This window comes from Conger conger, chromosome 6, assembly GCF_963514075.1.
Source record: "Conger conger chromosome 6, fConCon1.1, whole genome shotgun sequence".
NCBI classification, from domain to species: domain Eukaryota; kingdom Metazoa; phylum Chordata; class Actinopteri; order Anguilliformes; family Congridae; genus Conger; species Conger conger.
In genome coordinates this window covers 19,043,255-19,068,854 of record NC_083765.1, presented here as the reverse complement: position 1 = coordinate 19,068,854, position 25,600 = coordinate 19,043,255, and the positions used below count along the sequence as shown (strand labels likewise).

Sequence of the window (25,600 nt, the reverse complement as noted above, 5' to 3'; positions counted from 1 at the left end):
TTGACAAAAACTTAAATCAGTGGATCTCAATGAATATATTAGTGGTAAAGATAGTATTATTGTGATTATTATACTTATTTTTATGATCTTGACCTGTTTTTTTTAGGCACACCAGCCACAGCTACAATACTCTGTATGCAGCCCAAATCTGAAAATATGTTCAATGAGGAAAAAAGCTTCAACTTTCACTGGGTTTCGCTTAGTTTTAGTAATATTTAGAGTAGAAAACAAACCCCAAAGGGTTACCTTTCAGAAGAGACCAGAATTATGCCTCCAGTCAAAAGGGTGCAAGAACAGTAATACTAAGGGGTTAATGTTGTATAACAGTGAACATAAGTGTATCTACCATGCTTTTATATAGTACATAATTTAGTAAATGCATAATAATGACAATACAAAAAGTTGCATTCCAATGATTTTATTCTGTAAAATTATTTCCCATAAACAGCAAAAAACATTTTACATTTAACTACAAACCTTGAAAATGTAAAACATGTTCCAATCACAAGCATAACAATTATTAAAATATAATCAAAACTCAAAGTGTAAATGAGCTTACATTTCACAAAGGCTTTGTACTAACTTTAAAAAAAATAAATAGAATATATTCTTTGTATGATAAAAAATAGAAAAACAAAAGGCAACTTATTTAATGTTAATGGAATGCTTTACTTGAAATTACAGAAGAAATGGAGACTTCTGTCAGCAGGAAAGGTACTTTTGCAAACATGGATTGTGTTCTCGAACAGATTGGTAAATTTGTATACTGTTGGAAGTAGTGCAAATGGCTAACTGTAGGCAGTTAGTTACTGTCATCTGATTAACTGAGATGACCTCCATCTCATGTAATGTGTACAATGGTCATGCATTCCACTAAAAAGGTTTTAAGAACATAACCAAATTCCACAGACACAACTAATGTTTCACTTTTTTTGTAAGACGATTCCATTATTTTAGCTACAGGTTAGTTTAATTCTTGTGGTCCTAAGGTCTATGGCTAAATTAAATATATAGATACAAAGTGTAACTTGGATTGTGCACAATACTTCATACATTTACTCTACCTTTTCAATGAAATTTTCTTCTTATAGTATAAAGAAATTAGTATTATGATGTGGAGAAAGTTCAAAGACAAATAAATGTACGAGCATATACTGCTGTCCAGGTTTTGTTTAAATTGTATAAACATCCAGTTCAGTGTGACAATATACAATATACAGCCTGTTAGGGTATTTCAGAGAACATATGATATAATATGAAAGAAATGTACAAGCTGTGATTTGTTTAAGATAAATCAGTCAAAGAAGTGAAGTGGAATGTTAAAACTTAGCACTATTTCAAGGCTTTGATACATTTTTATTTTTATTTGAACAGGTAGGACAGAGAGTAATAGAGAAATAACTTGAATATATTCATAAATAAAAAAATTAAAAAAAGATTTTGCTTCGTCATGAGTTGAATGAACTGACCCCATGGTCAACAAAATGGGTATTTAGTGTCATAGTAGTAGAAAAGATGGTCATTCTTTATATAAGAAGGTACACATGAGAGGCCTAGTTTGTAATGGAGCACCAGAGTAGATGGTGGGAATATTCATGAGTTTCACAATTCATATAACACTTGACAGCCACAATAAACGGCCTCCCTATAGGGGCATCCTCAACACTTAATGCTCTTCTCTGAGTAACTGGGTCTGGAAAAGAATGACAAATATTAGCATTTAGTATTATGAGACTGCCACAAACTACAGACTGGAAAAAAATACATTATGTAGTAATGTACGGTACACAACACTTTCAAACACAAATTCACTAAAAGCATGTTTTTCTAAAATTGTATTTAGCTGAACATCCACGCTTCACAAATCAGTTATCCTCTGTAATCACTCAATAACAGCATTTCTGCCCCCTTGTGGTGATGTTTAGCATTTCTGGTGTTGACTTATTGACTGACTATAGGCTGCTGTACTGATTTACAAGCTTTAGCTAAGTGTATTTTTGTGTGTTTAAAGATGTGGAAAAGGAAAGATAGACATTGATTAACATGCCCGATACTTTAGGCATCAACAAACTGTAGTACAATTTTTTTTTCTCTTGAAATCTTATCTAATCTAAATGACACAAATCAATTTATTTATTGGATTTGGGGGGCTAATTTGAGTAGGTTGGACACAAAGGTGTTTAACACAATTCCATATTCCATAGTCTCTATATTCCACAATTTCTATAGTAGTTTTGACAAAACAAACAATATCCAGCATTTATCAAATCATAGGCCAACAGAACATTTTGCACTACTGATGTAGGTAGTTGTGGGTTGTATGAATATCAGATGGGCAGAGGTGCCATGTTGTCTGAATATGGACGTAAAAGCAAAGCATCAGTCAGACATGTGGAGAGTTTACCCCTTGGATGGCGTTGCGTCCTTCTGAGGCCTTCCGCATGTCGTTGTCAGGGTCTCCCGCGTCCAAGCTCTTGTGGTTGTCCTCCTCACCCTCCTTCTCCAGCTCCTCCTCACCTGAGGACTTCCTGGACAGCTTGGAGGACTTCAGCAAGAAAAAAACATTTGTTATTTAGCTGAAACTTTTATCCAAAGCAACTTACAGCTGATTAGACTAAAGGGACAATCCCCCTGGAACAATGTGAGGTTAAGAGCTTTGCTCAAGCTTTGCTCACTGGGGCTTGAACCACCAACCTTCCAGGTCTCAGTCATGTACCTTAGCCACAGGCTGCCCCAACATGATACAAGCTAAAACCTATGCCCTATGCCCTCAGAACCAGTGCCGACACGTGACTGGCCAACATGCCTTTATGTTGTGCAACAGAGCGGCATTCTTTACGAATTTGCAACAGATCCACAAAGCCTAAAAGGAAGGCACCTCAATTAAGATGCATCCATGTGAATCCGAATCATATACAGGTGCCAGCTGTATAACTGAACATCACATGAGTAATACTATTCTTAATTTTAAGAGTTTAAGATAAAAAAAAAAATACTTGTGTACATACGTTGTCGTAGAGCAAGCATGATCAGATAACTTCCTCAACTATAAACCCATAAAGCTTGGGTTCATTTCATTCTGTATGACAATACATTCTCATTGGAGAGGTATAAAACATCTCAGCAGAGAAGCTCTCCAATCATGACATACAGACATAAAAAAATTGAACCGTACTGTAACCGTGCATTATGCATATTGCTTTAGAAACTGATCTTTTGATACATCATTCCCTGGAAAAAGTGAAGCACTCCAGTTGCTAAGCAACAGTGGTTGCTAAGTGAGGTTCAGTAGAGAAGTAACTGTAGTAGAAGGTTCTTCATTTCAAGAGGGAAGAACACATTGTTTGAATGATTTGGTCTAGCTGCACTAAACCGCTAGCGTTTCAGTAAACCCATTCTTTCTTGATATGAATTTTACCCATTGTGAAGCTCTCCAAACTTGCTGTAGCCATGGAAATGTTACAGATATAGTCCCAACCCCTAATAATGTTTCCATTTACCAATTTAATATCAAACCGTATTTGAACAGAAATCATCAGTAGATGGGGGGGGGGGTGAATGTCTTTGCTAATCCCTTACTTAACAAACCCCGCTCTTAAAAACTAAAATTATGTTTTCACTGAAAAGCCAGCTACTAGGACTAAGTGCCACAGCTCAATACTACCCAACAAATATCTGAATACCAGAATTATTTTTCTGTTAAATTCAGGTTACATGACCCATGCACAAGGACCTTGCTTGTTCAGCCTGTCGATTCGTGCACCTTGTTGGAAGCGGCCTTTTTCCTCTTGGATCCGGCCTTGTCTCCCTTCTGCTTCCCTTTGTCGTCCTCTTCTATGGAGTCGCCCTCTTCACCCTCGCTGCTGCCATCAGCCGCGTTGCCCCCCTCCCCCTCTGTTTCTGAGGAGCTCTGCTGCTGGATAGCCTGCGCGTACCAGCAAACTTTCAGCATGTTCCATCACTGCGTGCACCACCTCTTACCTCTGCCCAGCCATCCCCGTTACACTGTAGCCTGGGTCAGCAGCTGCCAGAAAGGCCAACACATTTTTGTATAACATTACAAAAATGATTAGCCAAAGAGCCAGTTTGCTTCCTTTACCTAACTTAGTCAGAGATGAGGAACAGAAAGGAATTGTATACAAATGTAATGAATTAAAACAGGCATACACATTTGAAATTCAGAATTAGCCAGGAAGGGTAAGCTTCCTATACTGTACAAAGAAACATAAATATTTAACTAACTAGCTCATTGAAATGTTAGTTTTCTTCACACCCTGAAAGCATGAAGAGAAAGCTGAGTCACAGATAAAATGACGCTGACCTGGTAGCCTGTGAACTTGACCCCAGGATTGTTCTCAATCTCCCATAGACCCTCGTTGAATCCTTTTCTCTTGTTTGACTTTCCAAATTTCTCTTTATACTCTTTATATGGGAGAAGATCCTTTGGCCCAAGAAATGCGCTGAATTTGGAGTGGGATAAAGGGGTAAAAAAAAACAATACAGTATGGCTATCACCGAGGGTTTAAGCAACAATGCATCCCTGAAATAAAACTAACTGCTCTTGCACATACAGTTTCAATGTTGTTCCTATGCTGTGATTACATTAAGTTTGTTGTAGACACATGCACAATACATCCTTTGGGCATTTGGGGAACATTTCCGACAATTTGGAATTTCACCAAACACTTGTATCCTTCCCAATCCTTTAGGTGGATCTCTACAGGTCGGCTTCACCCACTCAAAGTAACTACCAAATGAAACTAACAAAAACAAATGTTGATTAAAAAAAAGCAGACAGGCTGATAACTGCTTCAGGCAACAGTTAGTAGTTAACTGACATCCTTTAAAACGGATCATTCCGTAACCTGATCTAAACTTTGTGCCAGAAGAAACATCAGACCACAAGCTTGAGTTCCTCAGTGCATTACGTTTTGAAGTTCATAGTTATTTATTCAGATTCTACACTCAGAATTCAATGAAATCTAACCTCAGATGCTCTGTTCTAAATGGTTTATGATGAACACAGGATGTTGTTTTCCTCAATACCTTCACAACTTCTGAAGGTCAGTGGTCCACGAAATTGACATGTTGCATGCCAGTCGAGTAATACATTTTCATCAATCGCTAGTCAAATGGACCACACTGTAGTTGAAATCTGGGCCTGAGTCAAAAACATTGGGGCCCACTGATTATTTTCCAATGGCTTATTTTGAAAAACACAACACGGAAAGACAGGCCCTACGTTTCATGGGTGCCAAAGAAGAAGATGGGGTATTTATTTGCAGGTGGCTTCACAGCTCCTTCTGGGAGTTCATCAATCTGTGAAGTAAAATCAGAGAGGAGAAAAGAACAATAACTCACCACCATCATTTGCAACTGGTCTAATGCAGACAGATCAATTTGATCACCCTAGAGTTGTGAACAGTGTGTTCAGAGAAGGAAAGCACGTTGGATTCCACACGCTGTCTCCATAATTACTCAAACTGCAAGTAGAGGTAGGGTTTGGGGAAAGAAAGTCGATTTCTAATTAGACAGAGCTTCCCGGTACATAATCGGAATTGCTTGCTCAAGAAGGTTCCATTAAAGCTGGAATCAATAATTACATACAAAGATGAGCTTCTGCATTTTATCAAAGGCCACTCTGTGCTTGAATATGAAGGAAATCATGGTTTGGAAAATAAATATATCACTGTACTGCACTCTACTCTGTATACCAAATGAAAAATCTACATGGCAGGATCTATCGCATTAACTTATGTAAAACATGTAAAATGCTTGTGTAAGAGCTAGAACACTGGTGAAATCACAATTAGTGAATGTACTGCTCTAATATTAAAAAATAAAAATATACACTGTGTGCACCTGAGAACAAACATTAACACAAATGTATGCATTTGCATACATTGTAGCCTATTCTTCTTCTTAGTTTGGAAATCCTATCTTGCCACATATTCTTAATTGCATTAATTATAATTTACACATACTATAACCAAATAAAAACTGATCACATTTGCACACATCCATCATTCATACAGAAATGTAGGTATGAATTTACATGGCAATGGTTTTTAAGCCAATACGGCACTGGCCTGGGAATTAAGTGCACAGGGACAGTATCATGGCTAAATATACAATATGGCACCTGAAAGTCCTCTTACATACTTGTGGGAAAAGTCATTGTAACTAATGCCCTAGGAGCACGGGGGACTGCACATCAACAAGCAATTCACACACAGGTCAGGCGATGGCCTGCTCTCACTGATCATCTCTGGGACGGTATCTAATGAAGCCGTTATGCTGATGGGGCCTGAACTGGTCAAGCCCACCGCCAAATCTGCATATCACTTCAGCACTGGCTGGCCAGAGCAGTAGGTGCATCAGCATAATCACACCACTCTTAATGAACTCCCTGGAGATAAAGGCAGCTTTCGCAAGGACAAGATGCCAGCACCATAACCTAATCTGTGGACTCTTGTGTAGAGCAGTTAGCTAACGTGGACTAAATTGAATCTGCTGTAGTCAGCAGGTATAAAGAGGGAAAGGTGCTAAGTGGAAACACTTGGATTTTGGGGCTTGTTCCAGACAAGTTACGCAGAAATAATTTCCAGGTGAAGAGCATGTGTTTGTTGTATTCACAAAATGTACAATGTGTGAAGTGCAGTAGTAGTACATGGCCTGAAGGATGGATGATAGCTGGTTGGCCAGATGGGGCCTCTGACCTCCTGGATATAACAACAAAAGTACACAAAAGAGTGACAGGGAGGAAGATAAGCCATTGGTCATTGTTAAAAGTTGAAAACATTCAAATTGCATTTCTATTATGGTACACCTTAAAGATACAATAGGTAATTTTGCACTCCTAATGGTCAAGAGAGGAATTGCAGCAACAAACACCCTCAAACCACAACATGGACTGTTTCGGAAAGTTGACAGTGACAAACGCGACAGAGCCTGCCGTCTTTTTGTAGTGTTCTAGTAAGAAAATGTTTGCCCAACAGGTGACTTTATGAAATGTTCACTTTAGCGTGCTGCACAACATAATTTATTTATTTAGTCTTTTTGAAGTTTTCACTTTATAAAATGATACCAGTTCGTTATCGGTAGCAATAAGCAAATGAGCAATTATCCGAATTTACAAACATCCACCTGAGACACAACGCCTGTGCAACAATGCTTGCAACGCTCGTATTGCCTCAGGTGGATGTGTAAATTCGTTGAGCTAACTATGGCTAATTTGCTTGTTGCTACCGATAGTGAACTGGTATTGTTTAATAACTATATATGTAGTGTTCAATTGGATAATAAGCTTTAGAGTTTCAGAGACAGCTTGTCTGGAGTGCAATTTGGGCAACTACACATGCATAATCAGAATAAGCCCCCATGCCACTGGCTGTGGCAATTCAAACTTTTTTTCAACTTGAATTATTGTACAGCTGTGCAATGTTTTGATACAGTGACGGCCAGTCAACTGTATATTTTGAAAGCAGAATTACCAGGACTATAAACACAGGCAAAGGGTGAGTCAACATGTCAGTGAGCCTTTTTCAACGTTAGGAAGGGATTTACAATGGTCAAAAATCTTACCTATTGTCCCATTAACCCTTCATGATAAGAGATCACAAATGTGTGATTAGAATGTTCTTAACAATAGAATGTTTTTAACATTCTAATGCCAGTGTCACTACTGGTGATTGAAAGCAAAGAAGTTTTAGAACGCCGACTCGAATTTCGAAAAAACATTCCAAAGGGGTAAAGGACTAAATAACCCAGTCAGGTGTACTTACAGAATTAGTTGTTCAGTGTTCTGGAACGTCAATATAGTGATCTAGAACTCACTCCACAAAGGGTTACATAATCCCATTTTCTGAGCAGTGATACTGAAGATCTACAAAGAAGGCCTTGGAAATTCCTTGGAAATCAAGGATGGTCCTATACAAGACCAGAAAAATTCAGGGCTTGCTAATGATCCATCCAATCTGGGGACAAGCAAATCCCTTTGCCATTTATTATGATTACAAACATTAAGCCTACATTCATTTACTATAGCAGTCACTCTTATCCATGACAATTAATTTATACAGCTGATTTTTTGTCAATATGGAACATATTGATAAAATACTATTATAATACATAAGTAATATCAACTACAGGAACTGTGTCTTGTAGTTCAATCTTTTCTGGAGGAAGCCATGAGAAGTGCCACATTCTCAGTGCAATACTGTACAAGGTTATGTGGTATGACTGTAATATAACAGTTCAATGGGAATGACCCACCAACCTTGTAACTTGTTGAGAAGCATGCCTGACATCTCAACTTGCAATTAAACATTTTAAAATCTTGAATGTGCCTCTTCTACCATTGGTTTACGCTGGCTCAAACTATATCACCTTGGCTTTTAAAATATGGTAAATTAGCTCAACAAACCATGGCAATTTGGTTGCACTTCACCGAAATGCAGGGATATTTTTGAAGTGGTTGAAGTGGTAAATTTGTCTAATGTGCCCTCCCACATCAAAGTGACCTTTGAGAACTGTTCATAATGCACTAGTTGTGGTAAGCACTTGGGACACTTCCTGAACTAACTCATAATTGAGAATGATTCTAGACCCACAAACTGTGATAGTCTCTTTAGATTACAATAAATGTAGATGTTAGAAAACGTTGATCAGATGGATTTTAGAGACTTGCTTATTGAATGCAGGTGAAATAAATCAACTTTATTCTTAAGTAGCTGCACATTTTAAAGTATTCTGCTAACAAATGTTTACTTTACGAAGGCCTAAATTAGCCATTGGAGCTGTCATTTCATTTTTATTCAGCACTAATACTTGACTTGTTCGCAAGGAATTAAAGTGATTTACTGAATTTAAACAGAATTTTACACTATATCAATATCAATCTCGTTTTCGGCGGACTAAAATGAACATGTTTATTTCACTGAGTCCCATTTATGCAAAGTTAAAGTACAGCGAATAACCTTGTCCCCTGATCAAATTGATATTCTAATATTTAGTCAATATGTTTTTTAAGCAGACGCGTAATTTTGTGGTCGGCCCGAGGGCAAACTGGTGGAGGCTGCACAAGTTTTCAGAAGACGCGTATTGTCATAATAATTTGTCACAATAACGATTCTCAATAGCATATACACCTCTCTGACAGTTCTAAAACGGTGTTTAAACGCAATAAACTAAAACGAGTCACATTACAGACCTTCCACGCCCCCCTCCAAAAAAATTTGTTTGAGAAAATGGAGAAATGTTATGAAAGGAAACGTTGGCGTAACTCCACCAGCAAGTAGGCTACAGTAGACAAATGCTGACAACCGTTTTCACAAACCTTTGAAATACTTTACTGTGTATGCTATTATCGTTTCTATAATATATAGGCTATCGTTCCATAGGCTAATATATGCCCACTGAAGGCCAGTATTCCATAAAGCATTGATTTTGCTGAAAAGATGAAGAGAGAAAGCAAAACGAGGTGAACAGAACAACAGCATCTCCCGTCCTCTACCACCGGCTGCAATGTCCCAGCCAACCCCGCCTCCCTGCTCTCCAGCCCGGTTGCCTCATATACTCACCCTCGCTGGCCAGTGTGGGTATCCCTTCATTTTTGCGAAAACCAGATCTCCAGCTTTGTACTCCCGAGGTCGCGGACGAGCCATTATTGAATATTACTCGATTTTTAACGAATATATATTTATGTGCAACCCGTCTTTAAAACAAGAGGAATGATCGCCAACCAATGTTTTGATAAGCAATAATGCAGGTTTCCGTTTATGGATATAAATAAATAAAAAAGGAAGAGGCCTGGAAATACCTTTTTCTTACACTAGGACAGACTGTAAAATGCTGAAATTAGGCAAAATACGTAATAAAACAAGAATCCAGACGCTGTGCAAAGCCGTAAACGTGATCCTCGTAGGTTTTGATGTTTTTCCACTGTGTGAAGGAGAAAACTCAAGCGGTCGCCTATTCTCTTCTGATTCATTTGAAACGCAGAGCGGCTGTCGAACACCGAAAATATGGATTCTTTTCGGGATAATTCTTCTGTCAGGGACCTTTAGCTTGTGACTTTCTCATGCTCATGGTCTTTCGTTAAATGTTTTTTGTTTTTTTTTTACTCAATTTTCTTACATTACATATTCTACTTTCGTATTCAATCACTAAACTTTAAGCATATTATTCATTTTTTATCTGAAGGATGTACTAATAAAATGTTCATGCGAATGAAGATGCGAATGAAGATGAATGGTGATGTAGTTTTTTTTTTTTCTTTATAGTCCAAGAACCGCGTCTTTTTCGCAACTTGACTCCTAAAAGTGTAGTATTTTCTTGGAGAAGAATCGTTTCAGTGATAAAAAACATTCGTCAATTTTGGCTAATTTATTTTTCAGTCATTTCAGAATTGCTTTTGCTGCATCGATCATTTCCATTGGCAAAAGAAAGTAATAGATGGGAATGATAAATGGGTTGGGGTGTTAGGCCTGTCTGTCATAATTGTACTCGCACACAAAGTTCAATGTACGTTAACTGTAACATGTATGTCACCCTATAGGTAAACTGTGTATGTAGGCCGTAGCTACGAAGTAGCCTAGTGTGGTAGCTAGAATATCATGTATGAAGGGATAAAAAGAAATAAAAAAGAAAGATACATTCATTTTTGTTTTATCTGCTAACTAAATTACATAATTTAAATGAAAAAAATACTGAATTACTAATTTCTCTAAAATATTACATAAATAATTGATAAATAATTTTGCATGAGGGTTGTAATGTATTCAGTCTTTGTGAACTTAAATTAATTTCAGTGTGCTGGTGATAAAGATTTTAATATTGCTATATTCATAAACAAAATGTATTTAAATCATCTATATCTATCAATATGTGACTAGTCACCATGTATTTTTGAGGCAACGTTGTAAGTCTCCTTGAATAGGAGGGTCAATCAAGTAAATAGAAGGCTATCCCTCTAATGGCGATATCATATGAAAGACATAATTTCAGGCAAATTACTATAATTGCTTTAATGGATAACGGTTCGCTGTAACAGCAGCAGGTGATGTCACATATATAATCTCTTATTTTTATAATTGCCCTTATATTTTGGCTTGGAAACTTATGGATAAAATTGCTAAGGTGCTTTCCATATGTTACTACAATATATGTTACTTCAATTATAATATGTTATCATAATCATAATATACTATGCTATAAATGTATAATTGGCCTTTATTTTGCCCTGGTAACGATAATAATCACATTTCAAAGTTTTTAATTCAATATTAATAGCAAGAACACACTTAAATTATCAGTTTATCGTGTACAAAGATGTGTAATATTATCACAAACGAATATATTATGATTTCACAGAATATATAGCAATACAATATTATTTCATGCCAGGCTCGTGACAATACTTGATGATAGGAGATTTTGTGGATTCTCCTTGTGTATATACAAGCCACCACTAGATGGAGCTACATCTAGGCCTATACGAAATTGAAATTGCGGATTTGGCAGTACGGTCATTTTGTGTCAGGCAGGGGGTGCCCAGGATTTTCCCCCCACTATGGATATCTTGAAATCGTATTTACTTAAATTTGACTTCCCATTTGTTTTATGTCACAACAAAATGTTAAGAAAACTAGAAAATATTCTGAAGAATTCTCAGGACACCTTAATGTGTAGCCTACCTCTAGTCTAAATATATATTTATATTTCTACTGTACAGTATATGATTGGTAACTTTATAAAAAGATATATGTGTACAAACAAAATATGTATTAGAAAAGAATATGGTTAATGGCAAGAGTGATTAATGAAACAAACTAATGGCATATTGGAATGTTGTGCTATTTGCATTTGAAGACTGTGGTGTGGGGTGATGTAAATTATGTTCCTATGATCTGTTTTGTTTTTTTTAACCCCTCTCGACCCCTTTGCGTAGCTTCAGGAAGAAGTCATCTGCAGCCCATCTGTCTCAAGTGCACTCAGTAATATCCCCATGGAAATTTATCAGTTTTTCGAAGACCTGTGGACAATCCATTCTCCTTACTCCTTGCACTTCTCCGGAACTTACACCAACTATACAGGCTGATATTGGTGCCCCAAAAAGCATGCATGGAGCAAAACAGCCGGTGACCGTAAAGGGGAGCTTTGAGCAGGGAATCAGGAGCAGGGAAAAAGTGGCCAAGACTCCTTAATAACCTAAAAGATATTTTACACACACAGCTCGTTTCGGATGCCATTGCATAAAATAAATGCTCAAGCACCACGTTTGAATCCTCATGATGTACAGCACTTACTGAAATAACAGCCCAACAGTAGGTTTTAGAGTGGCACTAGATTTCCACATCAGTGCAAAATGATCAGTCTACTCATTAGGCTTTGCCATTTTAGATGATAAGTGGTGATGAATAGCTTCCTACAAATGGAAATTACAGTTGTGGGTTGACTGTATCTAGTGAGTTATATAATGCTTTGAGCGTTAGCCATTTTAAGTAGGAAGGGGTGCTGCAGCGTTCTGGATATTGCATATCAAAAAACTGTTGAACATTTTTTTTAGTGCTGAATTCCCACTTTGATTATTTGCCAAATTTATTTAATCCTGTCCTGCTCTAAGGATGGGTGGATTAATATGTATTTATTTTTGGGAAGTCATGTTGCCTGACTGAATTGAAATATGTCTATTGGTTCCCTGTGTGTGTGTGTGCGTGGGTGTGTGTGCAAGACAGCTGTTAGAGCCAACAGGTAAGTGACCTTAACTCAACCCCAATCCTAACTCACCGACGGACCTGAGAACAGGGTCCTCATGACATCACTCCTTCCACAGTGTTCTGTGGAACTTTCATTTCTTTGCTGTTGACTGTTTAGCAGAAACTGTGTGTGACTGAAATCAATATATATATAATTAATTAATTTATTTATTTATTTTAGATTTTTATTTTAGAGGAAGGAATACACAGCTACAAGAGATATTGTTTTATTAATCACTTTAATTACAGCTATTTTTGTGTTATCTGCCTTGCAAAACATTTTCTTTTACACATTTTTGTGTAGAAAACATTTGTGACAGAAGCTTAACAAAAGCATGCAAACAAATATGGCATGGTATTTATGAATACCAATAAATCTAAAAATATGGAAGTTTATTAATGTTGTTGCTTTTTTTATACAAAAACTCATGTAACATGACAAAGAAATGGTAATATAGCATTTTAATTATATGCATAATAAAACAAAGTTACAAAAGCACATTGAGAAACAAACAAGTGAAGCATAATAGAACACTAGTTTGAGAAATGTGTTTTGACCATCCTGTAAATTAATGACCATAGATGCATATAGATGATACATCTAATATAAAGAACAAGATACAGTGTAAGTTTTTTTGGTTTCTTTCAGAGTACAAATGTTTCTATTCACAAAATATACAATTAAATAAACAATATTGTACCAGATCTTTTGTGACTAGATTTTGATGTTGGGCTCTGTTCATAGCTTTAATTGTTTTTTTTTGTCAGTGCAAGACTTTTTTACAGTAACTTGTTTCGTGTTAAGTGTTGTGTCCACAGGTAACTTTGTACCAACGGCCTTGAATTGCTCAATTAATCAAATTTATATCAGGAGTTTAAAAAAAAATGGTTGGTGTGTTTGTGGATTTTTGTTTTATCTCAGCAATAAGACAATTGTTATAATTCATTGGTGTTGATTGAAGACCATGATTTAGGTAATTTGTTGAAACGGATGTCTTAGTGCTAGGGTGAAACAAAAACCTGCACCCACATCGGCCATTTTCAGATAAGATTGGACACCCCTGATCTATAAAGTTCAAATATCTGCAATGACAAGACAAGCAAGCAGCATATTTACATGGGTATATTTCATGGCTTGAACCAGTTGACAAAAATGACAAATATCACAACATCAAATTTCTTAACACAAAGACCTGGAAAAATATACAATTCTTTAAATAACATACAATTCATAGCTTTTTGAACAGAGCCCAAGTTCAAGTTTAGCCTTGATACACTTACTGACAGCTTGAAAACATTTCAAATGATCTAAAACTGCAGTTTAATACTGATTACCCCATATACAAGGATTTTAAACACCTCATTAGAGATAAATCTTTGGTCAACTTTAGGTTTTAGCAACAATGTAAGATGGAAGAAAAACAAAGCTATACAAAAAATACCAAACAATAATTTAGCAAGTACACAACACATTTTCAACAAAGACGTTTTTAGGATCATAGTCTGAAAATGCCACAAACCTAAGACTTCACAGCCGCATCCATCAAAACAATACTCTAATTCACAAGAAAATGTGGACATCAAATAAGATCAACACTTATTAACAAGAACATTTTAAACAGTTCACATAGTACCATTGATTGAAATGCAATTAGGACACAATGAAATAACATTGCACCAAGTATGCTGGGAAAGAATGGGAACTGTGGGTCCCATAGCAACCAGACTTGGTCTATGTGAAACATACTGTAAGGCAAGAAATGTCTTGATCGTAAGTACTTGTAAGTGCATAGAAATAAAAAGGGGGGACAAGAACTAAGATGCCACATATGAAGTAGACATTTCCTTGTGATGTAATAATAGAAAAACTGTGAAACTTTACTGTGATAGACATGAAATGTAAATTCAACAAAAAATGCCTCATCAGACCAGTTCTGATCAGGCTTGAGGTACTGAAAATATACTCCCAGGTTTAATGATCTGTATTTGTTCAGAGCTTATTTTTTTTCCAAATGCAGAAATAGTCAACATTAACCCAGTAAATATGTTGTACACATAGTCATTCCTTAATATTTGAAATAATATTTATTCCTGACAAAGTGGATGCAAACCAGATTTAGCAAGACAAAAGTACATCTTTAACTCGCAACTGTATTTCAATTTCATATTCATTTGTTACAAATGTTTGAAATGTAACCAATAGGTAGGTAGTTTCAAGGAAATGTTGCGCACTCTCTTAATTCTTTCTTGATATTGTTAGTTGTTAACTTTTTTCAATGAAAATACAACCAGAAATACCTGAAAGACAAATCTGTCAATAAAGACCCCTTTCAATGTGAACTGAACTGACATGGGGTAATGTGCTTTTTGTACCAATCACGTGTTGCACCACAGAAAATAAAGTGTACTCCAAAAATATTAACTTCACGGCAATTCCGGGAAAAAGCACCCACAATAGAATAACACCCTTTCTTGTCATATCAATGTCTGAAGGAAAGGGATTATACCAATATAATTTTTATTTGAGCTGTAGGTAGCACAAATTAAGTCAATTGCAACCCATTTGAATGAAGCACTCATGCTAGTCCTGGTCGTGCGGTGCACTTGCAGTCAAGTTTCTGTGCAGGTTGGGGTTCTGGCTGTGTCGGTTCCGGCTCCTGACGGACGAGAACGTGGTGTCGCACCCAGGGACTTTGCATTTGTGAAGCAGCCGGAGGTGAACGGTTTTGTAGTGAGCCCTGAACGTGCCCTTGTTGCTGTACACCTTCTGGCAGATGTAGCAGGTGATTGGGGAGCCACCCTGCATGTGCTGTGTGGGGCAGCCACCCGGCCTCTCTGCCAGGCTCAGGTGCAGCCCTTCTTTGGAGGCCAGATTCATCCCATCGCAGCTCTCATCGCTGTCCTCCATGGGGAATCCCTCCTCGCTGCCTCCGTCCGAGTCCCAGGACGAGCGCACGCTGCCCCCGGACTTGGGGACGGAAGAGGTGCTGAGGTCCAACACAGCCTCGTCCACCATTTCAGCCTCTCCGAGTGGCTCCAGCCTGCCGTCTGCAGTCTTACTCATGGGAAAGACCAAACCCATCCTGTTGTGCCCTTTGAATATCACAGACGCCTGCCCAACTGGATCCTTTAAGGGGAAATCCTGGCGATAGTCGGCAGTTGTGTCTCTGCAGAGAGAAGAGCTGGGGTAGATTGTGCTTGGTGCTCCATAGTGATCTTTGGTCAACAGCTTGTGGTGTAGGTTCAGATTTGCACTGTGCCTGAAGGTTACAAAAAATGAGAAAGTTACAAACTTTGCACACACAAAAATAAATGTTTTCGGCATATGCACTTTTTTGGTTCAAGATTAGGAGGGGTAAGAAGAGCAGTGGTTTAAATGTTTTGTTAAGTGTGTTCAGTTCAGTTGACAGTCGACAAGTCTCACCTGTCTCTGCTTCTCCTGGAGGGGAAGGCAGCATGGCAGCCTTCCACAGTGCACATGTGCATCTCCTTCAGGTGAACGTTGCGGTAGTGCATCTTCACACTGTATGGGTTCTTGAAGGTTTTGCTGCAGATCTCACAGTGGTGGGGAAGGTCCTCCCTGTCCGAGCAGATGGCCTGGGGATCAGTCTCTGGGAAGCCGTTCTCGTAGTCATCCGCACACAGCTGTGGGGCCTCCTTGCTGTTTGTTAATATTTTCAACAGTCCTCCATTTGTGGCCCTGTGGTCGGTCTCTGCGCGGTCAGCACCGGGGGCCTTGTTTTCAGACTGCATACCGCCGTAGCTCTCCATCTCGGGCCCCAGAGCTGCGTTGGTAAGACCGCGATTCTCCTTCTGGCCGGCGTCGAAGGGTGATGTGCATGTTATCACGCTGCCTTCCAGTGTGTACCTCACCCCAGCATCTGCGTGCTGCGGCCCGTCCTCCTCCTCCTTGCTGGTGCAGTGCGGCGCGTTCGACCGGAAGTCGAGGGACCTCGACAGGGCGGCAGAAGGGTTCTCTCTGTCCATGGCCTGAATGACACCATAGGTGTCCCTGTCACCTGCCACCTGCTTCTCGCAAACATAGCTGCCACTGTCGGACTCGTCCTTCTCCCTCGATGGCAGAGGCACCTCCTCATCCGCACTGCTCTCACCCTCCAGGTCCCCCGCAGACTCCACCGCCTCCTTTTCAATTTTTATGGGCATGCTGGACTTGCGGGACTTCTTCTTTGGTACAGGGTCGGAGGAAGGCTCTGTGGCGGCCGGCTTGGCCAGAACGGACGAGGAGATCAGGGGTAGGGAGGGCAGAGCGCCTGGGGTGTTGGCCAGCTCAGCGGGGGTGACAAGGCTGCGATAGAAGGGCAGGACGGGCTGAACCGTCTTCAGGTTAGGGAATAAGATCCCGCTTTGGCTGATGCTCGGGAAACCGCTCTGCAGCTTGGAGTCGGCGCTGTTGATGATGTAGCTGGAGACAGTCCGGCTTTCGGCAGGGACGGGGCCAAACTCCGGCCTCTTCTCCCCCTCCGGGGAGTCAGCCACGGACAGACCGCCCCGCAGGTCCTTGTCACGGTTGTTGCGGTTCATGGGCATGTGTAGGCGGGGGTTGGGGTTGGCACTATGCCGGTTGCGGCTGCGCAGGGAGCTGAACACCATGTTGCAGCCCTCGATGGTGCACTTGTGCTTGATCTTCAGGTGCACGGCGTTGTAGTGGATCTTCAGGGTGCCCTTGTCGTAGAAGGTCTTCTCACAGGCACTGCAGTAGACCCGGCCTTTCTTGAGCCCGCTGCCATTCTTCTCCAGGGATCTCATCTTGCTCTCGGGGGACATCTGCGTGACATCACAGCTCATGGAGGGCGTGCAGGGCGTGGAGGGGGCGTCCGAATAATTATCGCTGGTTGGGAAGTCCTCGGCCTCCACTTTAGGCGTGGTGGACTCGAGGGGATTGTCGCCCTTTTCGACGTCTGAGGTGAAGGAGGCGGAGCTGGAGCCCAGAAGGCTACCCTCAGTGGCCGAGGGAGGGACAGGGGTGGGCTCTTCGGTCCTGCAATGCTGCTCCCGTCTCTGGTCCTGTCCCAGGAGGAAAGACCCGGGGGAAGATGAGCCAAGCAGGGGGGCCGGGACTGAGCTGAGGAACTGGAAGGGCAGCATGAAGGCCATGCTGTTGATGAAGTTCTCGAAGTGATGGACGTTGCTGGTGCTCAGCTTCTCCACCTTGTTGGGCAGGCTCGGGCTGCGCTGCGTGCTGCTCTCAATGAAGGTGCGGATGTCTGAGTTGGTCCTGGTGCTGGGAACGATCACTGCCTGTCCTTCCTTATCCTGAATGGCCATGAGCTCAACAATTGACTTGGTCTCCCCGAAACGCAGAAACTGCTGCAGCGTAGCGATCTCCTCTTCGAAGGTCATAATCGCCCAACGGTCCAGAACTTTCCCAGTAACGTCCTGAAATGTAAAATGAAGTTCAGTTCTCAGTCCTCCAGTTGAATTATGAATTTGAATGGGCAAACATTTGTACCCAGGGGAATTACAATGCTACAGAGCCCTAAGCACACTGACATTTTCAAATGAAGAATTCTACACACAGCTTCATGTACAGAGACACAAAAAAAATAGGAATGTCTAATTAGTGCATCAAAGTGTTTCATCTTTATCTTAATTCTTCCTCATTTAAATCAAGTAGATTTTCCCACTCCAAGTCCAATTACATGCAAAGGAGGGTGAGTGAGATCAGAGGGGAGAGGTTTTCACATCGATCCAGCAGCTGTCCTTCTCAGCACCGATGTAATTACTCATGAGCGCTACTACCAGTCTTTGAAAGTCAAGCTGCAACTTCACACTGTCACCGCGGTAAATATTTCATCATACAGCATTCATTTGACAGCCTGTTGAGAATTTCGATTTTACATTCACTATTAGAGGAGCTAACGTACATTAAATGCAAAGACCTGAATTTTTGATATCATACTAATCGCTAGTGCCACAGCGGTGGCTTGGTATGGCATCTTTACAGAATAATATTTGCTAATTATTTCAATGTTTAATGGACGGGGGTCGGCTCTCAGAAAAAAATATTTAACAGAACGGGAGAGGGGGAAGTCCGCGGTTTCTCAGATACAAATCACAAAAATGATATCCTTGCCAGCGCTCATTGCCTTAACCTGTTATTATTACTCTGTTTGAAGAAAGGCCCTGTAATTATACAGAAGGAGCGCACCTGCAGCACGTATCCACGGATGTAGTCCTGCAGTGTCCAGTCCAGTGCGTTGAGGATCTGGACCACCTCCTCCTGCTTCAGCACGCTGAAGAGCCGGTCCAGCAGGATCTTGAGCCGCACCGGGATGGCCTGCGTCCCGTACAGCATCAGGCTGCAGATGTCGAAGACCACATTGGAGTGCACTATCTCCACCTGGCTGCCCTGATACATGTGGTGCACTTTCAGCTTGCTCAGCGCTGCCAGACAAAGCACATAAAAGCACAGATTGAAAAAAGGCCCTTTTTTGTCTACGTGTAGCTCGGAGGTGGCAGTGTTTGGGCCCTTACCGTGCGCTACCCATCCATGTCTGCAGTTCTCACACTGTCTCCGCTTCAACTTCCCTGGTTTGAAACTCTCGCAGTTGCAGTTTACCAAGGTGCAGCAAATAGCCTGTCGGCGAGAAACAGATCAGCCATGAGCACAGCGCTACACTGGAATACCATACCATGGATAACATATGAAATTACACATAAAGCATACAGGCAGATCATAGTGCAAGATTTGCGATGATGAAGTTAGTAGTGAAATTCGCGAAAATAATGCACAAATGTTATGAAATCCGTCCATCCTGGGAGACATGTTAATGCCTAAAACAAAATTCAAAAGCAGTGGTGAGGGGTGAACAGAAATGTGGTGCTCCTTGCTGCTGTTTTTTCCTTTCAGCATTAAATCAAACCTGCGGAAAGTTATGCTTCTGTTATTTCTGAGCGTATGGCTCGGGTTGGAAGCTTTCCATCAGAGCAGCGAACCTTCATGCACACTGTATCCTGTAGAAGGAGAACATATATTATTGTATACATGCATTGTTCAATTCCATGGTAGATTTTTTCATTCATCGGTGTCACAATGACGATTGACTTATCCATTGCACAAGAGAAATAACAAATGAAACCTCTTTTTCTGTTAAGTCAGACAAATCAAAAAAGTTCCAGATCTGGAAGTGGTCAATACCAGTCTAATCTATAAATTACACACCCTTTTATTGAGTATATTTTCAAGAAATAAATCTAATGCCCTAAATAACTGAGGGTCTTGTGTTTACTGGGTGCAAAGAGCTCCATGTGTACAGAGACTGCTCCTGACATGTGTAGGTTAGTCAGCCAGCCACAACCTTGACTGAGACAATGGGGACTTAACCCCGCCAGCCTGCCTATACACCAGTGCCACCACCACTGCGGCTGGAAGACATGGTTCTGTAATTGTATGGTGCGCTCTCAAAAATAAAGTTACAGTGGAGGTACATTTTTGTTCTTTAAGGAACAAATTTCCCAAATGTACACTGAAAGGTACAATATAACATAATAGGTACAGTGTTATTTTGCTACAAATAAGTAAAAAAAACCTTTTACAAACAAAAAAGGAATGAATGAACAAACAATTAAACCGATGACAATTTTATGTTGTCCCCCAGTGACAAGCTTTTGTGCCTTTTTCCGGCACTTTTCGTTCCTTTTTTTTCTTAGAGTGAGTGCAGAGGCATTCTCTACACCTAATGGGGTTTAAATTTCCTGACAAGCGTCTGAGCCAGTGTTTGTCATTTTGCCTGCCGCTGTTCTGTTCTTCCTGTCCACTGTGGAGGCTGGTCCTAAGTGCCATCAGATGAAAGTGTGACAGAGCGTCTGCCTCACAGCCTGGCCACATGCGCCTCATCATTCCCCGCCCTAACAACCCCAAATCTCACATTCCTCTGTGGACCAAAATCCCCTGCCTCTCTCAGGGGAAAGCCGCCATGCAGTACAATTTCATACAGGTTTGTGAAATCATGGTTTTCATTTGAAAAAGAAAATGTTAAAAGTTAAATAATGAGAAACTTGCTCTATTGTTTTCAGGTGGTCTGTGCAGGAGCCAGTGCTCCACGAATGGAGGGGCCATCTGAGAGGAGATCGCTTCCCCCAGAGGGCAGGGCAGGTTACTGTATGTCTGCACTGGCAGAGTTTTACTCAGACAACTGCTAGGAAGTGTGCTATTCTGAATCATATAGTATCTGTTCCCTCGCCAACAGACCTGCTCTGCGGCTAAGGGGACAATGCAGTAACAGACAATGTGGCCACACAGAATCTATAGGAAACAAATTTAGGTTTAATCCACTCTCTCCACACTTGTCTGCCAAATCTCCCTGTAAGCAGCTGCAATGAAGCAGAAAAAATATTTTTATTTTATACATTTTAGTAAGGTAGACTTAACATTGGTATTATTGTAGTTTGAGGTTTTTGTCCAAATAAAAAAACTCCTGTGTACAGTAGCATAGCTTTGCCATGTTTTTTTTCCTATACCAGTACTCTTTTTTCCCATTGTTTTTCTCTCAGAATATAGCAATATAAAACAGCATACCCTACAAAGTCACATGAATGTACATAAAATGCTAACATTTTTTAAATCCACTGCATTTACCACCATCTCTGCTTCTTTATAATACAGAAATATATAATATTCAAATTGTCATCATTTTTGGCCTATTTTAAATGGTGACTATTTGTTGCCATTTAACATTTTGCCACAGCTTATAACAACCAGTCTTATAATAATTCTAGAGCATGGAACTATAGCACAGGGGAAATAACTTAAAGAACAAAACTCAGTTAAAATAGATTTATCTTTTACTGTTTCAATACAGAATTACCGCGGATGCTACACTAAGAACCGTGAGTTCATCATTATGGAAGCTCTTCTATTTCAATCATACATGCTAAGCCTTAAAGTTCTTTTTGTCCCTGTTCTGGGTCATCAATAATACATGTTTAGCACACATTTATAATTCTGACATGCTTGGAGTAACCTTCAAGAACATGTAGTCAACGCCAAAGAGTAGCCACTTTCTAATCAAATATGACTCCTGCTTGAGTTTAATTAGCAGAAATACTTTAATGTTGACTGCACTGCACCAGCGAAGCACCTGATTTTCATTTAAAAGAATAAAGTGACGTGTGGAACCGTGTGTCTTAAAGCAGCCAAATCCCATCATTATCAGACACAAAACGAGCATGGTCCCATTAATATAATCCCATTACACACACACTGTTCCTTTGCTGTTGCGTTTAATATACGTCTCAATCAGTTCAGTGGAAACTGAGAGGTGGAAATGCCACCATTCCCACTTTGCTGCAATTTTTCTTAATTAGCTATTCATTACATGAACCAGAACATTTTTTTATCGTGTTCTTTCATCCCCGTGAAGCCAATCTGACAAGCCATTTCAAAGGGCTCAAAGCTCCTTACAAGCACAGCACCCCCCCTGCATTTTTGTTCATTCATTCCAGTTGGTTTTTATAATAAAAGTTAGGAGAACATGCTGCAATGTCAAATTAAAATCAAAGAAAGTGAAAAATACATACAATTGAATATTGAAGATCTGAGGCTTTTGAAATCAATGGGGAAATTCTCCCACCATGACAGGTATGTTTTATTTAACGAGGCAGCATAATCTATTTCAGTTAATGTATTAAATTAATTTTTATCCTCGTACCCTGTAGTCCAATACAGCCACGATTTACACTCAGAAGAGCCAACATGAAGCCATTTTTAATGGCTCTCCAGTCCATATTCCTTTTTGAGAACTTTGGTAAACAAGACACAACTATTTGCCATTTGAACAATAGCCCAGATTCGTGCTGCTGACAGGAACAACAGCTCACCCCAGGAATGCTCTCAGAAGGTGCTCAGAACACACTTACACATCCCTTAGCAGCGGCCCCTCTTTGATAGATGAGAGGCAGTGAATGAAAGACTGACAACTGCAAATACACTTTCCCCCAGCAAGCGGCATAAGGTTCAGAGCAGCCATTAGCATTTGAACGAATTCTACCAAGTAGCCTTAATGTAATGGCTTCCATCAGGGTATCATGACTAAGTGTTGGTATTTATATGATGAATGCCCAGCCTACCACGCCATCTTAAAACAACATGCTTTTACAATAAGGACTCCATATGTCCAGCTTTTCATCTTCTCAAAGTGAGGAGGGTGACACAAAATCGGTTGTTGCTTTGTCATCAGACATTTTAATATTTGAATGTCTTGAGCAAAAAATAAGTAATGTATTTCCCAGCTAGTTAGCTTCCGTTGGAAAGCTCATTGCTCTCATTTCACTGAGAATGTGGTGGGGAAGAAAAGCTATCAATGGAAAAATCTTTTTTTGTAATCCTTCTTTTTTTGTTTCACTGCTAATACTGTCACTCAGCTCCTGGGTATTGTGTTCCACAGCCGGAGAAATGTGAAGCAGATGTGTGCAGAGGTTTTCTCTCGGAGAAGATCTGCTCTCAGCTCCTTACGTTTTTTTCCCTCACTCTACAATGTCAAACATTTAAAAATGGAAAATACTCAATATATCTCTCATGGTGTTGTGATCAGCACATTTAAAACACTTCAGTTATCAAGTGAAGGAACGCAGGACTAATCAACAGCAACAAATAAATACATGAATATACTGATACAAAATTTAATAAATAAAAAACTTGGTAATTGCGAAAGCCAGATTAATTGCAAAAAAAAAAAAGAATTGTGAAAATTAAGTTAAGTGGATAAATTCTGCAATTATAAAGGCATCTAATGATTTGAAATGCATTCCACCATGCATTCCATTTTACAGATAATGTAATGATTAATGATTAATGATAGACAATACAGATCGGATCTATCTGCCACTCATTCTCATTATAGGGTCAACCTGCAAAGCAGTAACAATGTCTTTAATAATGTACAGTAATAATGTCCTTCCCGTTCCAACAGTGTACTACAACAAAAATCTGGAGACCTATCCAGAAGAAATCAGAGTTAAAGTAAAGGTAAACCATCACGTGCACAAGTAATCACATTTTACTTGAATGGAAATGTTAAAAAGTGGTCTTTAAGCTTTTGTAATTGTACTCTTTCTTATATTGAATTGATTTCATACTGGCTCCCTTGTGGTTGGAAGACAGCCTAAATGTAGTGTATCCTCAGCGTAACTGCTCTGTAATTGTAGTTTCTGTGTGTCTAATGTGTGCTTACAATGCAGTAAATCTGCACTCTCACCACCGTTTGCAGTCATTTGTTCCAATTAAATGCTCCTTGGCTGTAGTTAAAATGAAGCCAGGTTCTCCAGGAGGGCTAGCTAACACAGTCTGAACAAGCAAGCCAGGGGAGTCTGAGAAAGTCACAGCATACCACGACGACCAAACCTAAGTGATAACATGCGTCTGTAGGCGGGAGGATTTCTGGTGTAAGCCATCCACCAGACATATGGCTGAAACGCTGGCTCACACAGTTAACACCCACAGAGGGGAGAATACAGGACAGGAAAAAGTGCTAATGCTCAACAAGAACACATCAGCACCACACATGGACCACACCTTTAAGAAGTAAGAAAGGCAGGGACATACGGCCCTAAAACAATGCTTGTGCGTTTTCCCTCATCGTTTTCTACGCACAATACCTCAGTCAATTAAACTCCCTTAACATGTATACAGACATAAAAAAGTAGTACAATAGATACAACCTAAAAAACATGAAAGCTACAGCTTCTACAAGTAGTGACTTCGCACAAGGCACAAAAGAGTATTTCATTATCCATGTGCTTCCTGTCCAAGCCTTCTGTTTGAACTCAAGCCTGCCAAGTGTGACAAATTGTCATGAATGTGAGAATTATTTAATGTTGTAGGATTCTGGCACCCTGTCCCATGTCACTTAAGAGTCAGAGCCATAACATCCTGAAGGGGTAAAGAAAAATGTACACTCCAGCTCTTAAAAATAAATCTATCCGTATGTACACAATCTCTATCCTCGTGTATAGACTCAACAGCATTTGTGGAACATACACAGTACATGAGAGAACAGCTGCTAATTGACACGGAGAGAATATTGAGCAGACTTGTTAAAATAATTTGCCATAAAGCAAATCAATTATAAAAAGCCTAGTACAGCCTGGCACACAAAGCCCCACTCTAGAGAAGGAAGCTAATACCAAGAGAAGTCAAATTACAATAGGCGAGAGTGAAGGTATTCATTCCCCTCTCAGTAGACTGAAGAAGTGGCTGATAAGTCCCGTGGACCAAAAATGGCTGATTGATCCAGCGCAGATAATCAATGTCAAAATGGAATCATGCCACAAAAGACCCCCACAACAGAAATATCTCTCTGCAAAGTTGGAATGAAAGCCAAAAAGCAGTCGCAGATAAGACAACATAAATCCACCCTGGATATAAGGCAAAAGTCGCTGCAAAAGAAATCAGACACATCCTCATCCAATGGACTGCAGTTTAAGACAAGCAGTCAATTTTGGTGACCGTCAGTGTGGCTAACTGGCAGCAACTGTTGTTAATAAAGTGCAGCGCAGCAGTGATTATGGAGCTTCAGCAGCGCAGCGTGGATGAACCACGGAGGAGTTCAGCGTGGGGCGCTCGTGTGAAATCGGTAACAGCAACAACTGTTTCTGCGTTCATTCTTCAATTATCAGCAAAGAGCACCACAGGCTGGAAAACACTCAGACCCTGTGGAACTTTTCACACATATTATCCTAATTCAGCGCCAGGTCCTGGTAACGGTGCTTTCTGCATGAGAAGAGGTTCCATTCAATGTGGAAAAAATATCAACACCCTCCACCGTAATCAGTAAGATTTATGGATTACGGATTATAAATTTCCTGGTGCAAAGTACTTCCTC

At 40.0% G+C, this 25,600-nt stretch overlaps 2 protein-coding genes across 3 annotated transcripts in view; both read right to left on the bottom strand.

Annotated features, from left to right (window-relative positions):
• Nucleotides 1–402: 402 nt before the first annotated feature.
• LOC133131285 (hepatoma-derived growth factor-related protein 3-like) lies at nt 403–10,224 on the bottom strand. Its single transcript, XM_061246574.1, has 6 exons — nt 9,582–10,224; nt 5,243–5,319; nt 4,322–4,460; nt 3,764–3,925; nt 2,405–2,545; nt 403–1,693 (listed from the first exon to the last, which is right to left on the bottom strand). The coding sequence occupies exons 1-6, from the start codon at nt 9,663–9,665 to the stop codon at nt 1,667–1,669; spliced, it is 630 nt and encodes a 209-aa protein (XP_061102558.1). The 5' UTR covers nt 9,666–10,224; the 3' UTR covers nt 403–1,666.
• Nucleotides 10,225–13,116: 2,892 nt separating this feature from the next.
• Nucleotides 13,117–25,600, bottom strand: part of bnc1 (basonuclin zinc finger protein 1) — a 34,225-nt gene continuing 21,741 nt past the window's right edge. For both annotated transcript variants that reach the window (XM_061245640.1, XM_061245639.1), the window contains exons 2-5: nt 19,254–19,356; nt 18,928–19,163; nt 16,183–18,155; nt 13,117–16,018 (exon numbers count right to left, since the gene is read on the bottom strand). In XM_061245640.1, coding sequence (XP_061101624.1) covers nt 15,340–16,018; nt 16,183–18,155; nt 18,928–19,163; nt 19,254–19,356 — 2,991 coding nt within the window. In that variant the 3' untranslated portion in view covers nt 13,117–15,339. The remainder of the gene's footprint in view (nt 16,019–16,182; nt 18,156–18,927; nt 19,164–19,253; nt 19,357–25,600) is intronic.

Coding starts and splice junctions, on each gene's coding strand:
- LOC133131285 (XM_061246574.1), bottom strand. CDS start 9,665: ATGGCTCGTCCGCGACCTCGGGAGTACAAAGCTGGAGATCTGGTTTTC. Junction 5,320..9,581: donor ACCCACACTGGCCAGCGAGG/GTGAGTATATGA, acceptor TTTACTTCACAG/ATTGATGAACTCCCAGAAGG. Junction 1,694..2,404: donor GACGCAACGCCATCCAAGGG/GTAAACTCTCCA, acceptor ATTCTTTTCCAG/ACCCAGTTACTCAGAGAAGA.